The sequence below is a fragment of the Ursus arctos genome, unplaced genomic scaffold, assembly GCF_023065955.2.
Source record: "Ursus arctos isolate Adak ecotype North America unplaced genomic scaffold, UrsArc2.0 scaffold_3, whole genome shotgun sequence".
Classification (NCBI taxonomy): domain Eukaryota; kingdom Metazoa; phylum Chordata; class Mammalia; order Carnivora; family Ursidae; genus Ursus; species Ursus arctos.
Window position 1 is genome coordinate 11,328,615 of NW_026622985.1, and position 14,164 is coordinate 11,342,778.

The window sequence follows — 14,164 nt, forward strand, 5'->3', positions numbered from 1 at the left end:
GGTAGGAAGTGCTCTTCGTAACAGGGGAATAATAATTCCTGATGATGTTTTTGAAAAACTGATTATGCTTTTTTTTCCTTTTTTAAAGATTTTTATTTATTAGAGAGAGAGAGAGAACACAAGCAGGGGGAACAGCAGGCAGAGGGAGAAGCAGACTCCCCACTGAGCAGGGAGCCTGATGTGGGGCTCTGTCCTGGGACTCTGGGATCATGAGCTGAGCTGAAGGCAGACGCTTCACGGCCCGAGCCCAGGCGCCCGTGATGACTGCTTGTTCTCACCATCTCTGCATGGCCGAGCGGTTACAGGATTTGGGTACTTCCAGCCAAACCTCACTGGAGAGGGTGTCACTGCTATTCATGTCCACAGAGGTCTGTCTGTTTGTTTACCGGGAAGTGGCTTTTAAAGCCTTTTAGAACACTTTCGTCACTCAAAGCCCAATGGATTTTTGTCCAAAGCAGTTTTCACAGAGTGCGTACGCCTCGATGTAAATGTTGGGGTGACACTTCCCTGTTCGGTGAGTGTGCGGGGCTTACTCGGGTGCTCATTACTTCTAGGCTGCTGGGTTTTCCAGGAAACGTGCCCTGGGAGCTTCTAGGGACGGAAGTGGGAGCTTTATTTTTCTCCTTTCAAATAGAAGCACATGCAGGCCTGTGTGTCCTGGGCCTGCATAGACAAGTAATCATCGGGGTTGGCCTATTCTCAGCAAAACTGGAAAGAATTGTTCTTACTTGGAATGTCAGCCGTTGTGCAGTAAATTCCACAGCTGTAGCCAGAGAGTGGACAACCATAGCCGCGAAGTAGCCACAAGGTCGGTTTTGATGAGAATGCCTCCTCTTCCCCTCCCCCCCCACTTCCTCCTCTCTTCTTGAAGCCAGTGTCTCGCACTGTGGGGCCCTCTTGTTACCAAGCGCTGACAGTTGCCTGACTTTACCTCATGGTTTCATGAGCCAAAGAGCTAGGAGACATGGGATACTGGAAAGCAACTCTCCCTGTGGGGGTCTTCACACAGAAATCGCAGTATGAACGTTCTTAATCCCAGTGCCCCGGCCTAGAGTCGTCAAAGGAATGTATGCATTTCTTATAACGATGTTTCCAAAATTCACATCTGAGCAAAATACAGCAACCAAGCAATTGAAAAACACGTGTTTGTAGATAGTTAGCCTTGATCTTGTATTTAAAACAAGACATTTCCTGAGAACACAGAGGCGCCACGTGTCCGTTACTCTTCACGCTGGCAAGAGGTGGCGAGGGTTCTAGAAATGGACCTGGAAACCCGTGAACCTCTCTGCTGAAATAGGTTTAGGGGAGATGTGTGGGGCACCGCTTGCTTCCCCACAGCCTCCCCGTGTAGGGTGTGCGTTTACACAGAGGAGCCGGGGCGCTGTGAGCGGTGGGTGTAGCCATAGCTAGGTGACTTAAGGGAGAGCTGCCATTTTGGTTGGGAGTTCTTAAATAATCAAGTGGAAACGTTTACCTTTAAGTGCGCAGTGGCTGGGTCATCGCCTCTTGCCATCCCTCTGAAAGTGCCTCAATTTGTTTCCTTTATTTTTATCGAATCACAGATCTCTTCACTATTGTAATCGGCTCTGTTTGCCCTTCCATAGTAAACGACTGCAACAGGCCAAATTATGCCACTTTCTATCCTGTTCCAATATTGCATTATCCAGCACCCCCCAACCCCACCGATGTGTAGAATGCCTGAATTGTTTTTAAAACACATAGGAGGCTTATCTGATAGCCATTTTAGTGGGTTTCATCCATCTGACCTGGATATTAAGGACTGAAATACCTTTATGTATGGTAGGGTTGAATGAATGTTTAGTGAGTGATTTCCTGCAGTATGAACTTTAAGTGTCCCCAGTTACATGTCGCTCTAGAAATTAAATGTAAAATGCTCGGATTGATCACAAGGTTTCTGTACAAATGTTGGCTCCCATTACTTCCTCGGTATGAGAAAACAATGTTGTGAAAGTGAAAAACGATTATGAATTTCAGAGTTCCGTGTATTGATTATATAATAAATAACTATTTAATTGCAAAAAAATATTTTTGGGGGGGACTATAAATGGGACATATAAAGTCCTTGGTTAAAACTTACTGAATTGATGTACGATTTCGTGTGTGCATTTTATGACCTTTATTTCGCTTAACATTTTCTTTCTACGTACACTCCAAATTTTAGCGAGATCGGGGGTAGTTGCTGAGATTCCCAGACAGGAGACTTCGAGATGAATGAGGCGTGACTATGTTATTTACTGCGCATTGAGAAACAGGGCCCGATTTGCAAAACTTGGCTATACTTTACAAAAGAGTACTGACAAAACTTTACCTCTGATTTTTGATAGAGGATAAATACATCAAAACGTTTTCAAAGATTCAGACTTTGGGAGTTTTCATTTTAAAGGAAAATAGGAGAACTGGTTCCTGCTCAGACAACAGTTTCTTTATCACTGTTAACTCAGAGCTGAACAGAAAGAGAGAACTGACCATGAGTAGTTTATGTCGATGTGCTCAGAGTTCTGTCCCTGAGTCACCAAACACAGAGGAATGCTCCTTTAAGGTATTTTATAAAGCAAAAAAATTCTGTAACTGTAAATCTGCTCTAATGGATGGAAATTATAGTGGGTGGATGAGGACACTGTCACGTTATTGTCAAAGACCTAGAATCCACACCTTTCTCCTTTTCTGCTCTTGAGAAAAGTAAAGGGCAAATTGATATTGAAATTAATTTATTCTGGCTTAATAACTGTTGTCCTAGAAGAGTGTTTCTCAAAGTGTTTTGCAGGGATCACTAGTTTCTAGAAGGTCCTCCAAATACTGTTGCAAACCGTGTCTGGGCTGGGACGCCCATCCCGTGGTGACAGCTCTGTGGGATCTTGGGACTGTTGAGCCCATGGTCCTCGGACTTCTGTGACTTGAGCACTTCGTGTTCCTCTCCTTCATATGACTTACTTTTGGCTTGTTGTCTCAGGAGACCTATGACCTCGTTAGCGCATTGCTTGGGAAGATGGGGGCCATCTGACACATTTTCTCCTGGTCTCATCGACTCAATATAGATAAATAATTATAAGTCACAGGTTTATAAATGTTTGTATGTTTTAAGTTACCCCATCTTTTCTGTAGTCACTTGGAAAACAAGTGAAGGCTATAAAATTGGCTTTTTAAAAATTATATTTAGTATGTTAACTATTGAGTGAAGAGAATCCAGAAATCAGATTGTTAAATTAATCTTTCTTCATGGGATCCACCGGAAAGAATAGGGTGGGCAGAAATGTAAAAACGCTTTGAAGGAGTCAAGCTCAGGTTGACAAGTTTTAAATTAGACCATGTCCTGAGATTTATAAAAATTTTCAACAATATCAATAATTTCTAGGAAATTATGAAACGAATACAAAAACTACTTAGGAAGCTTTTTTCCCAGGGTTTCTAAAGGTTAGGACTTATTTTTTCTTTTTAATTCTGACCTCTGTAAGCGACAAAGACTGTCCTCAGCCATTCAAGTTCTGTGGAAAGGCACGACTCTAGACACTAGCTTTGCTTAGACTGTTTTATAGACACGTTGTCAAATTGTAGTTTTCAGCAGAAAAGATGTTTTTCTTTGAATGGACTGTTTTGAGTGTGATAGGCCCCAGAGAGGTCCAACGTCTTCATCCCAGGAACACATGAGCCGGTTACCTTACATGGCAAAAGGAATTTTGTCGCTGGGATTATGGTAAGGAGTTTGAGATGAGGAGATTATTTGGGATTATTTGGGATTATTTGGGTGGCCGCGATGTAATTAAAATCATCCTTAGAAGGGGGAGGTGGGGGACCAGAGTTAGAGTCACAGAGGAAGGTTGGAGTGATACGGAGCCCCAGGCAGAGTTACGGGGAGCCTCCAGAAGCTGCGAGAAGACTCTAGAAGCACCCAATACTGGTTCATGAGCCAGAGATCGAAAGCGTGTGTTGTTTTCAGCCACAAGTTTGTGGTACTTTGTCGCAGCAGTAAGTGGGCACTAATACTCTGAAGAAGAGATTCATTCGCTCACGGACTCAGTATTGAGCACCTGCTGTGTGCTGGGCTGTGTTCCAGGTGCTAGAGGGCCAGCTCATTGGGACCTCATGGCCTACAGGGAGACAGGGTGTGACTTCAGAGAGCGCAGGTGTGGCCAGGAGACAGAAGTGTCCAACAGTAGAAAGTGATCGGACCCGTCGTGCAGAGGGGCTCATTCTGATGGGGCGTGGTCTCAGAAGGCCTCGCTGGCAGAGGAGGGGACATTGAGCTAAGACCTGGCTGATAGAAAGGATGTAACCGTGCTGAGCTCAGGAAGGACACAGCAGTACCAGTGGGCTGGGGACTCTCCTGCTCTCCCCCCAGGCAGAGCGTCTCAGGGCCACTTGGAGTCAGAGAGCAGGAGTGGTGGCTGACCCTGACTCCCCACCCGTGGGAATTCCCCAGCATTCTTTCCACGCGTTCTTTCTGTTGCTGCTGACATCCCCACGCGGAGCCGGGACATCGCCCACCCTCTGCTTCTTCCTTACAAACTCTTGTCTCCATCGCCACGCTCTCCGGAGAGCAACAGGAGCCTTGGCTCCCATCCTTGCCGATGCTGTGACGGAGCCAAGAACCGCGTCTGTCATCGAGTTCTAAGGAGGCTCTGTGATCTGCAGAAGCAGCCCGCTTCCCGCAGCACCTCGAGGAGCCAGGGGCAGCACGGGCTCGGCAGGTGGGCACCAGGCCTGCCACCCAGGTGCCCGGCACCGCCTGCCCTTCGCCCGGGAGGAGAGGCGTTTCCGTGGCCGGCTCCGTGGCAGTGAGGTTGAACAGACTCCTCCGAGCTGCCTCTTCGCATCGTATCCCTTGGAAGCCAAGCGTTGACATGGATTTTAGAGACTGTTTATTCCTGGCACCTGCTTTTACCAGCAAGAAAGCAGCCCCGAAAGGGGATAGGACGTTCCCCAAATGTGTCGAAAGCTGTCCCTGCCTTCCCCGGTGCCCGCTGAGGTCAGACCGAGCGTACCTGAGGACGGGGCCCGCAGCAGGAAGCTGGGCCTTGCTTTCCTTCTCTCGGACCTCTTTGGAAAAGTAAAGATGGACCCATCCCGCCGGGCTGTGAACATCTGTCAATTGCTTATATACACACCTGAGGGCGTGTTCTGCCTTCTGAAATGTTTTCCCTAAAGGCCTCGATTCTTAATCAGGTCCTGACTTTTTGAGCCCCCGAATGTTGTGCCCTCCAGAATTAGAAGTGCCCCCTCCCACGCCTGCCTGATCGCGTGGGCTCAGGAAACTCCCGAAAGGTGTCTGGAGACTCTTGCAAACTCTGTGTCACATTGTAAATATATGTGTAGTAGGGTCTTTGGGTTTTTGCTTTTTTTAATGAGTAGAATAAGGTAGTTACACTTAGTAATACCCATTCACCAAAAAGAAAGGGGTGGGGGTGTTAAATCATTGTGTTTTTTGATGAATGGCTTGTACACTGAAAAATAAATTGGACAAACTGGCATAGAGCTCAGTGAACATGAAATCAGCTATTAGAAGAAAGCTTGTGAACAAATTCTGGGGCAGATATGCATCTTTTGATTAATGCCCTATCAATCATCCACACAGCTCCCTTAGCAGAGTCTCGCTGTAATCATTCACCGTTGCTTTCGGAAACACGGGCAGAAACTATAGGAGTGCAGAAACGGAATATTATTACTGATTTCTCCCTAACTTGCCATGAACAATGACTGTTTTCACCATGTTTCTACTTGCCTTTATTACAGAACCACAATGCAGAATGAAAGGAGAGTTCCTCCAAGCTGGGTGAAATTCTCCGAGGGTACGCTTAATGATATTCAGTCTTAAATGGGCAAGCTATTGTAATGCAAGGTTCTCTGTAGGAATAATAGTAATGTAATCCCATTGAAGCCGCCTTTCATGGATTGTAGTCAAATAGGCAAAATGTGGAGTCACATTAATGAACAGAGTATATCTTCGGAATGATTACTTAAAGTTGTTGAAATGGTTTGAATTTTGTTATTGTAATTATTATATTCTCAGTTAATGCGCTTACCAGCAATAGTAATTAACCCACCAGATTGGAAATTTGCATGAATTCTACCTTTGACATTACAAGAAACCCTGATTCTTTCTGGGTATTACACAGCAGGATGGAGGAAATATATATATATTTTTTTCACTGATTATTTTTAAGAAGGAAATGTTCATGAATGCAATTATAGTTTTTCATGCATTTTTAAGCCATTGGCAAATTCCTCGAGAACACTTCATTCTTTTAAGAGGCTTTGATTCCTAAACTGTGCCGGCACAAAGACCGGTTTGGCACCGTCTGCCCGGCGTCGAGCAATCTTTAGCTGCTAGCGTGGCTTCCTCGCTACTGGCTGTAGGCTGGACGGTACTGCGGCATAATAAAGCGGTGACAGGCGTTAGCATGTATAATGGGCTTTCATAGACATTTAATGCTATTTAGCTGGGAGAGGGAGCTGTGCTCTCCCATTGGAATATTCCTCCACCAAAGCCCATTGGTCACCGATTTCAGCCAGGAGAGGTTCATCCATCAGCTTCTGTAACCAGACGGCACTGATGGACATTCTTGGGGTGGCGTTCTGGATGAAGCAAGCTTTCCATCTTTACAAACAAATGAGTGATATGACAAGCATGGTGTTCAAAACACATTTAACCAATTGATTTTCCTTCCTCTTGTAATAAGATCTGGAGACATATGAAAGCACGCAGCGTGAGCTGAGATTAAAGGAATTGCTCCATGCACGGGCACATACGGCGCTGAGAGCCAATAAAAGTACTATAAAGCATGTAGTCGCCCATTCTCTTTTTTATATAAAGTTTGTTATTGCAATAAATAGCCGTTATTGAGCCAACGCCTTTTGTTTCCGTCGTGCTGAGCCTTACTTCAGGTCTGTGTGTCTGGGCACACGCACACGTGTGTCTTGCCTCAGTAGCCGTGTTTCTCTTGGAAGTGGCCAAGATGTTCGTCAGTAACCGTTTTTACCTTCTGATTTAAACAGGCAGACCGGATGTCGTTTGGGGTGGTAGCAGCAGGTGTAATGACGCAAACGTGGTGCGCTCGCGGTAATCTCCGCCTTCCGTGCAAATGAGAGCCTTCTACTCTTTCTTCCCCACCCGCAGCCCTGCCTTGAGCTTCCCCTACCCTTCTGCACCCGTGTCTCTCCATATGCATCAACAAATCTTAAGCCGACAGCAGAGCCTAGGCTCGGCCTTCGGACACAGCCCACCACTCATCCACCCTGCTCCAACGTTTCCAACACAGAGGCCTATTCCTGGCATCCCTACGGTTCTGAATCCCGTCCAGGTCAGCTCGGGCCCTTCGGAGTCCTCACAGGTGAGAGGGACAGCTCGATGAGCTAGCCGATGCATCTTTGTAATCTTAGAGGAGGGCCGTGCCTACCCCGGGAGCTCTGAACGGGCCCAGTACCTTGGCATTCTCGTGGCTTCCATGCTGCTGTCTTCCTAACCCAGGGATGTAGTCTTAGGGTTTGATGAACATGGCATGTGTGTGCTCCTCATTCAGCAGGGGCTTCCTCCCCCAGACTCGTTTATTTCTCCTTGAGAAAGCGGGCTTCTTGATGACGGTTCCCTCTAGCCCGGGGCTGTCTATAATCTTGCTCAGGGCAGTCCGCTGCCTGACAGGGTAGCTCTCATTTGGTGACTCTCCACGGGCACCTCGAATCCTGTGATAACTTCACGGGAAGATTCAAACCACGCCGCGCCCTCTGCTCTTACCTCCTCACTAATCCCACGCAGAGAAGAGTCTGAATCCTCTCATTAAAGAGCGTTGCCAACGGTTTGTTTTGGTTTCCTACCACCGGACAACTCTGTACTTCTAAATCAGCTCTTGGAGCTCATGAAAGCCCAGGCCCCCTGCTCTAGTCTTCTAGCTTTTAAAAGCCACAGGGAGTTTATTTATTTATTTTTAAGACTTTATTTATTTATTTGACACAGTGAGAGAGAAAGAGAGAGCACAAGCAGGGGGAGTGGCAGAGGGAGAAGCAGGCTGCCCGCTGAGCAGGGGGCCCGATGCAGGACTCGATCCCAGGACCCTGAGATCATGACCTGAGTCAAAGGCAGCCGCCCAACCGACTGAGCCATCTAGGCGCCTCTAAAAGCCTCAGGGAGTTTCTACTCCTGAGTGCGACACATGGAGCTGCCCAATGGGTGTGTTTTCTGGCTTCAGACCCATTTTCTGAGCTCTGCTGTTGTGGGATTGGAGCGTTACCAGAGTCCTTGTTCTAATGCCACATCGGCGGGCTCGTCTACAGTTGCACTTTTTAGCTCTGGTCCTGCTCCTGTATCGAAACCTAATTTTTGTCTCTGTCCCCGCAAATGTGACCAGCAGAACAAGCCAACGAGTGAGTCTGCGGTGAGTAGCACGGGTGACCTGGTGCACAACAAGAGGTCCAAGATCAAGCCCGACGAAGACCTCCCCAGCCCGGGGCCTCGGGGCCAGCAGGTGAGGCACCGGGGCTGTCTGCCGCCGGCCTGTGGCTCCCTCCAGGCTGCGGTCTCACACAGCATTTCCATGTCCACTGTGTTTTTGGCCTTGGCCTTGGCCTTGGCCTTGGCCATACCCACACATTTGACAGGAGGCCAGTGATGGGATCCGACTCTCTAACTCAGAGACGCTGCAGGAAGGATAGACCGTAGCTCATGGTGTAAGCGGCTGGGTTAATTTGCTACTAATCACTGAGAGGACCAAGCTTCAGTCCTGAGCCCTGCTCTCAGGCCCCAAAATAGGAACTCCTGACCCCAAGCCCAAGCTGGACGCAGTTGATGACATTCCTTACACTGATCATGTTGGTATTTGTTCCTATTTTGCCTTTCCCCGCTCGCTAGAAGGGCTTGGAGAACGGAGGGATGGATCAAGGCACAACTAACCTAACTTAGGCCAACTAGATTCTGGTCCTTGATCCAGAGTCTTGAAAGGACAAGTTTGGAAAGTCCAGTCTAGTCTCTGCTTTTAGGCATTTAGCCCCTCTGAGCTTCAGTTCTAAAATGTGTTTATTATGCCTATGATACCATCTCCTAGGGTCCCTGTGCCTGACACAGGAAGAAGGTTAGTGAATATTAATTCCTAGAAATAGGGGTTGGACCGGAGTCTGGATGTCCACAGAATCTGGATCTTTCTACATCCGGGCTGCTCCAGCCCCAAGTTCAGACTACCTCTGCCCCAGTTTCCTTTCGAGTGAGCACTTTGAGGATAGAATGAATGGGGGTCGTAGGTTCTGAAATCCATCCTTCTTCTTGAGTTTTGCTGGCCAACAACCTTGCTGGTCACACGTAAATGCTTGTACGCAGTGTCTGTCATCCTGCCCCAGATGAGATCCCCAATCAGTGCACCCAGTCATCTCCCAGAATTCTGGGAATGTTTGCATTTCCATTGCTGTGAAATTGCCTCGGAGAGTAGGAAAGACTCTGCCGCCAAGCTTCAGACGCTGTGGTTTTGGGGCTGCAACTCGTGTCCTCAGAGAGCAGAAGTTGAACCAGAAGACATGATCGGTCTACACCCCAGAAAGTGCCTGTCACAGCCTCGCATGGCAGGGAAAGCGGAATTAGAATGTCCAGTAAACCATCGCCCTGATCCCAAAATATAAGCATCAACAAATTAATACACTAAAAAGAATCTAACTGAAAGAGAAAGGCCTAGTCTTTTGGGTAAAGACTGCATGACCTACTTTAATTGTTTCTCTTATGGGATGACACTTTAATTTCTTTTTTTCTCTCATATTCAGGGGCAAAGTTTGGCCTCAACTTCTTATCGTCATTACGGTTGGGACAGTTGTTTTCAATCCCACATTAACAACCTCTAAAGATATATTTGGTAAATTGGAAAACAGGCACACAAATGTTCACCAAATCCAACTGATAGACCTGGCTCTATTTTATTTTCCCTGAAAAGTTGCCGCAGAATAAAGACCCATGCAATCCGGGTTGTTTTTTTTTTTTTCCCTTTCTCTCATCTGTCCTTCCATTGTGTCTGATCTTTTCTCCCTCTCTTCGCCCCCCTCCCCCACCCCAGGAACAGCCGGAAGGAACAACCCTGGTGAAGGAGGAAGGGGACAAAGACGAAAGCAAGCAGGAGCCTGAAGTCATCTATGAGACCAATTGCCACTGGGAAGGCTGCACGCGGGAGTTCGACACCCAGGAGCAGCTGGTGCACGTAAGTGGGGGGGCTGCGGGGAGTGGGCTTTGCAGCTATGTGACCTTTTCTGTGGGGTCAGCTTCCCTGACCCCGCGCTGAGTCAAGTTTCTTAGCTAGCAGCGTTGCAAACTGGAGAGGGCTTTATGACTTTCTGAGAATAAAGAAAACTCTGAGCCATGGTGCTTGACCTGTTCAGTCAGCTAAAGCTTAGTGTAAAATTCAATAAAGTCTTCAATAGAGAGCGTAATGACTCTGATCCTGTAAGCCAGAAAACACCATGTTGAGTTCGCGTCTTTGATGGTTATTGAGTAATAGTAAGCTGGACATGAATTATTATTAACCTTTTAACCAAGTTTGAGTCTCCTCTGCTAGACCCAGCAACAGTAGAAAAAAATCGTAGAGGTGGGAGATTGCTTTTCTTCTGTTCTGCCTTCTTCTTCCAAACCGTCAAGGTCCAACGACCCACCCACTATTTTAGGCAGCAGTTAGTACTCTGTGTGAGACAGGTAGATGCTTGGGGAAGCCATTAGCACGGTTTCTTGACTGAAGGCCAACCCTCGCAGGGCGAGTAGTTCCATGGAAAAAGTGATGTGTATTTTAATATGTGTTCAGTGGCGTGTATTTTTTGAAACCTGCGGCATGGCCAGACTGAGATCCACACCTCATCTTACTATGCCAGGTCCAGAAGTGTGGCCCCCGTGGGGTTTATTTCCAATAACGCAGTGCACGCCCCACACCCACGTGCATGGACCTGATGAGGCATGTTTCCTTTGCCAATGCTCCATTTGACTTGGCACTTTCTCTCATGCCGGAGGAATCTCCCTAGCAGAGGGGACCGGGAGCAACTGAGGTGGAAGGGTCTCTCTCTCGATCATCAAGACTAGAAACCCGTAGGCTCACACACCCCTGTGCTCAACCACAGGGTCCCATCGGGGCATTAGGGACGGTCTGCTACGTGTGGCCAGTTCATCCGCGTTTACTGTGACAGAAGATCTGACAGGGCAGCCTTCCTCGTGAGTCCCTGCCCGCCCACCCCGTACACACACACCGCACACACTCAGCCCATTCTCTCTTCTTTTAGAGTAACTTTTCATTTTCGATGATCCATATTTCTTGATAACCCTTCTCCATTTAAACGCTAAAATTATACAATTCCTGACACATCCCCTATTTTTCACCGGCCGCAGAGCTTCTCCAGGGCGTCTGTCGTCTGCAACTCGGCTCCTCCTCTGTGCTGTATTCCACATGTTGCCATCACGGGAGAGTGTTAAATAGATGCTTTGCCAGGATTTGCGAACCATTAGGGGCAGAATGTTTTGAGGAGTTAACGTGACATCAGCAGCGTTCCCCCCCCCAATTTCTTTTTTAATCATGTCTCCTAGTAATTGAGTGAGAAGAATTACAGATTTCTCAGCACAGCAAGAAACCTAGAAAGTCAAATGTTTTTAATTAAGGTGTATTTCCAGATTTTTCCATGAACTTAATTCGATTCTTTCTCTTTAATTTGATGCAAGTGTTACTTTTAAGCCGAGCCTTCCTTAATGGCCCTTTCTTCTTGCTGACTTTTAATGGAAACCACAGACAGGGTACTACCAAAGGGGGGAAGAAAAAGGTCGGAGTTTTTCTTTTAGTGCAGGCAGATATTCCCGAGCAGTGAAGTCTGCCAGGGACACCCTTCGTGAGGGAGCGAGTGAACCACCGACGGAGGGGAATCGTGTGCCTGAAAACTGGCATCGTGAGCGAGATGTTGCCAGAGCTGCTTGCTTTTGGACATGTCATCCTGCAAGGCGACACCGTCTCCTGGTGCCTTTTCTGAGGACAAGTCCTTGTAGTTTCCAAGCAGGGCTGTGATTATGGTCCAGCTGTGGCCAGATGCGGGACAGAGCGGGAGCTCCTCGGAGTCTGCCTTTCAAAGGAACCGTGTTCCTCGTTAGAGACCAGGTTCGAGGTAGCTCTTTAACCTTTTAAGAGACAGTGACTCTTGTAGGTGTATTTGATCTCAGTGGCGAAAGGTTTTAGGGAGTGATGATGTTTTAGGGGAGAGATCCAAGTACTTTTGAGGTAAATCTGCTTAAACGATCAACTTAACTGACCACCGCGTTGCGCGTCTCATCGTAAAAACTCTGAACGAATCTACGTACAGTGGAGATTTTGGATTCCAAACCAGCTAGAAGGAATTCATGTCAGGATTAGGAGAAAATCCAATATATTACTTTCATGATACGAATTTCAGTCTGAGATAAATTATGTACATTAAGTGGAGGAAAGCTAAACCTTGGCCACAACCTAAATAAAAACACTAGTTCCTGTCACTTATTTTCCACCTTTGAAGTCGTTCCCTGACGTGTGGAGGTTCCAAATTTGTGCGTTGAAGTCGATTTTACTCTGCATGTCATGCAAGTGCCTTCCTTGTCGTGGGCCTATCTGGTGGCATCAGCAGTGGCCCGGGATAGCACGGGCACTTTATTTTTTGTCGGTTGAAGGCACAGCTCCACGTCCACCTAATTATTTTGGTGGCAGGTGGAAAAAATACCAGTTGCAAACCCCACTTTTTTGAGGACGGAGGGAAGTCTTAACTGTTTCCGTGCCCGTGGCTCTCCTTGGAGAGACATTTTGTGAATTAGTTGAATTTTCATGCTACATGCGACCAAGAGGCAAGGTGTTAAACCATCCTGACGCTCTGCCTTATTTATAGCCATGACCCATTCTTTTTCCCCCTCTTACAGTTAATAGAAAGATTCATGATTCTTCATGGCTGTCTATCTAGTGTCTGACAGTCCCGACTGCCTGCTAAAGCAAGTCACTATCTATAATTGATATCCTTCCGTGGAATAGGGTGCTGGCTGCAATTGAAGGGCTTTGCTGAAAGCTCTTAAATCCTGACAAGTTCTCCCCTTGTTCTGGCTCAGTCGCTGAGCTGCACGGCTGGAATTCCAGAGTCATTTGAACTTGGTGCAAAAGGGAGACATGTGTTTCACATTAGCAAATCACAAAGTTGAAGAGGAGAATTAGGGACTCGGCGGGCTCTGCATGCCAGGTAGTCTCCTTTCCAGCGTAATGCGCTCCGTGTTCTCTTGCAAAGATGACCTCGTCCCATTACTGTCCCAACAGACGGGCTAAACATTGCCTTTCCCTTCTCTCCTTTATTTCAAGCGCCTGTCCTCCGCCAGGCGTGTGTTTATTCTAGGTTTCCTGTGGGGTCTTTATCACGGGGACGTTTAATTAATTTCTCTTCCCAGCAAGATAATTATAATTGGGCTTCGTTACTCTTGAGCTAGTATTAAATTTGTCATAAATTTACTTCTATGCCCAGAAGCTAAGAAGACAGATGTATATTTTTGTTAACCAGGTTTTTGTTATACTTGGTCCCTTTCTTGGTGTCAGTTAAAATAGAACGGAACAAGAGAGTAAGAAGGAGATCCGGTGTAAAAATGAATTCAAAGAACCTTTGATTAAGACTGAATTTATTATTGATTTGTCAAGACGCAAACCCTTTTTCTTCCCTTGGCATCTGAAAGCACGTGTTCTAACGCGTCAAAATAAGTTGAAAAGTCCACATTTTCCCTTCGATTCCAAATTAATTAGCTCTTTTCGCTGTTGTGCATGGCGTATTACAAAATATACAAATCTTAAATTTAAACTCATTTCTGAAAGTGGCAGAATATCGGTTCTCGACATGTTTCTGGTTTTGTTGTGGCTCTTTTTGGCATGCAAAAAAACTCAACTTCTGTCTTCTGGCCTGGCCTCTTTCATGGATGAGAGAGGCTTCCAAACCTTCCTGAGACCCATTTGCCGCTTGCATTCCTTCTGTCCTCGAACTCAGTCCCTCTTCGGCTCTAGGAGGGTCGAGGCGTCTGAAATAATACACAGCATGAGCCCAAGTTAGTCAGTCCTAGGTTCTCCGAAACCTCGTGTGTTGTTTCTGAATGACACGATGCACCTCATCAATGTTTTTGAGAGGCTTCTTCGAAAGAGGAGAAGGAATAAATGGGAAGAATGTG

General features: G+C 46.8%; 1 protein-coding gene across 3 annotated transcripts in view; it reads left to right on the forward strand.

The window, feature by feature from the left end:
* Positions 1-14,164, forward strand: part of GLI3 (GLI family zinc finger 3) — a 266,426-nt gene that overhangs the window by 190,924 nt on the left and 61,338 nt on the right. For 2 of the 3 annotated variants that reach the window (XM_057304188.1, XM_048212817.2), the window contains exons 8-10: positions 7,133-7,346; positions 8,358-8,474; positions 10,041-10,181. In XM_057304188.1, the coding sequence (XP_057160171.1) occupies positions 7,133-7,346; positions 8,358-8,474; positions 10,041-10,181 (472 nt within the window). The remainder of the gene's footprint in view (positions 1-7,132; positions 7,347-8,357; positions 8,475-10,040; positions 10,182-14,164) is intronic. The other variant, XM_048212818.2, reaches the window with a different exon arrangement.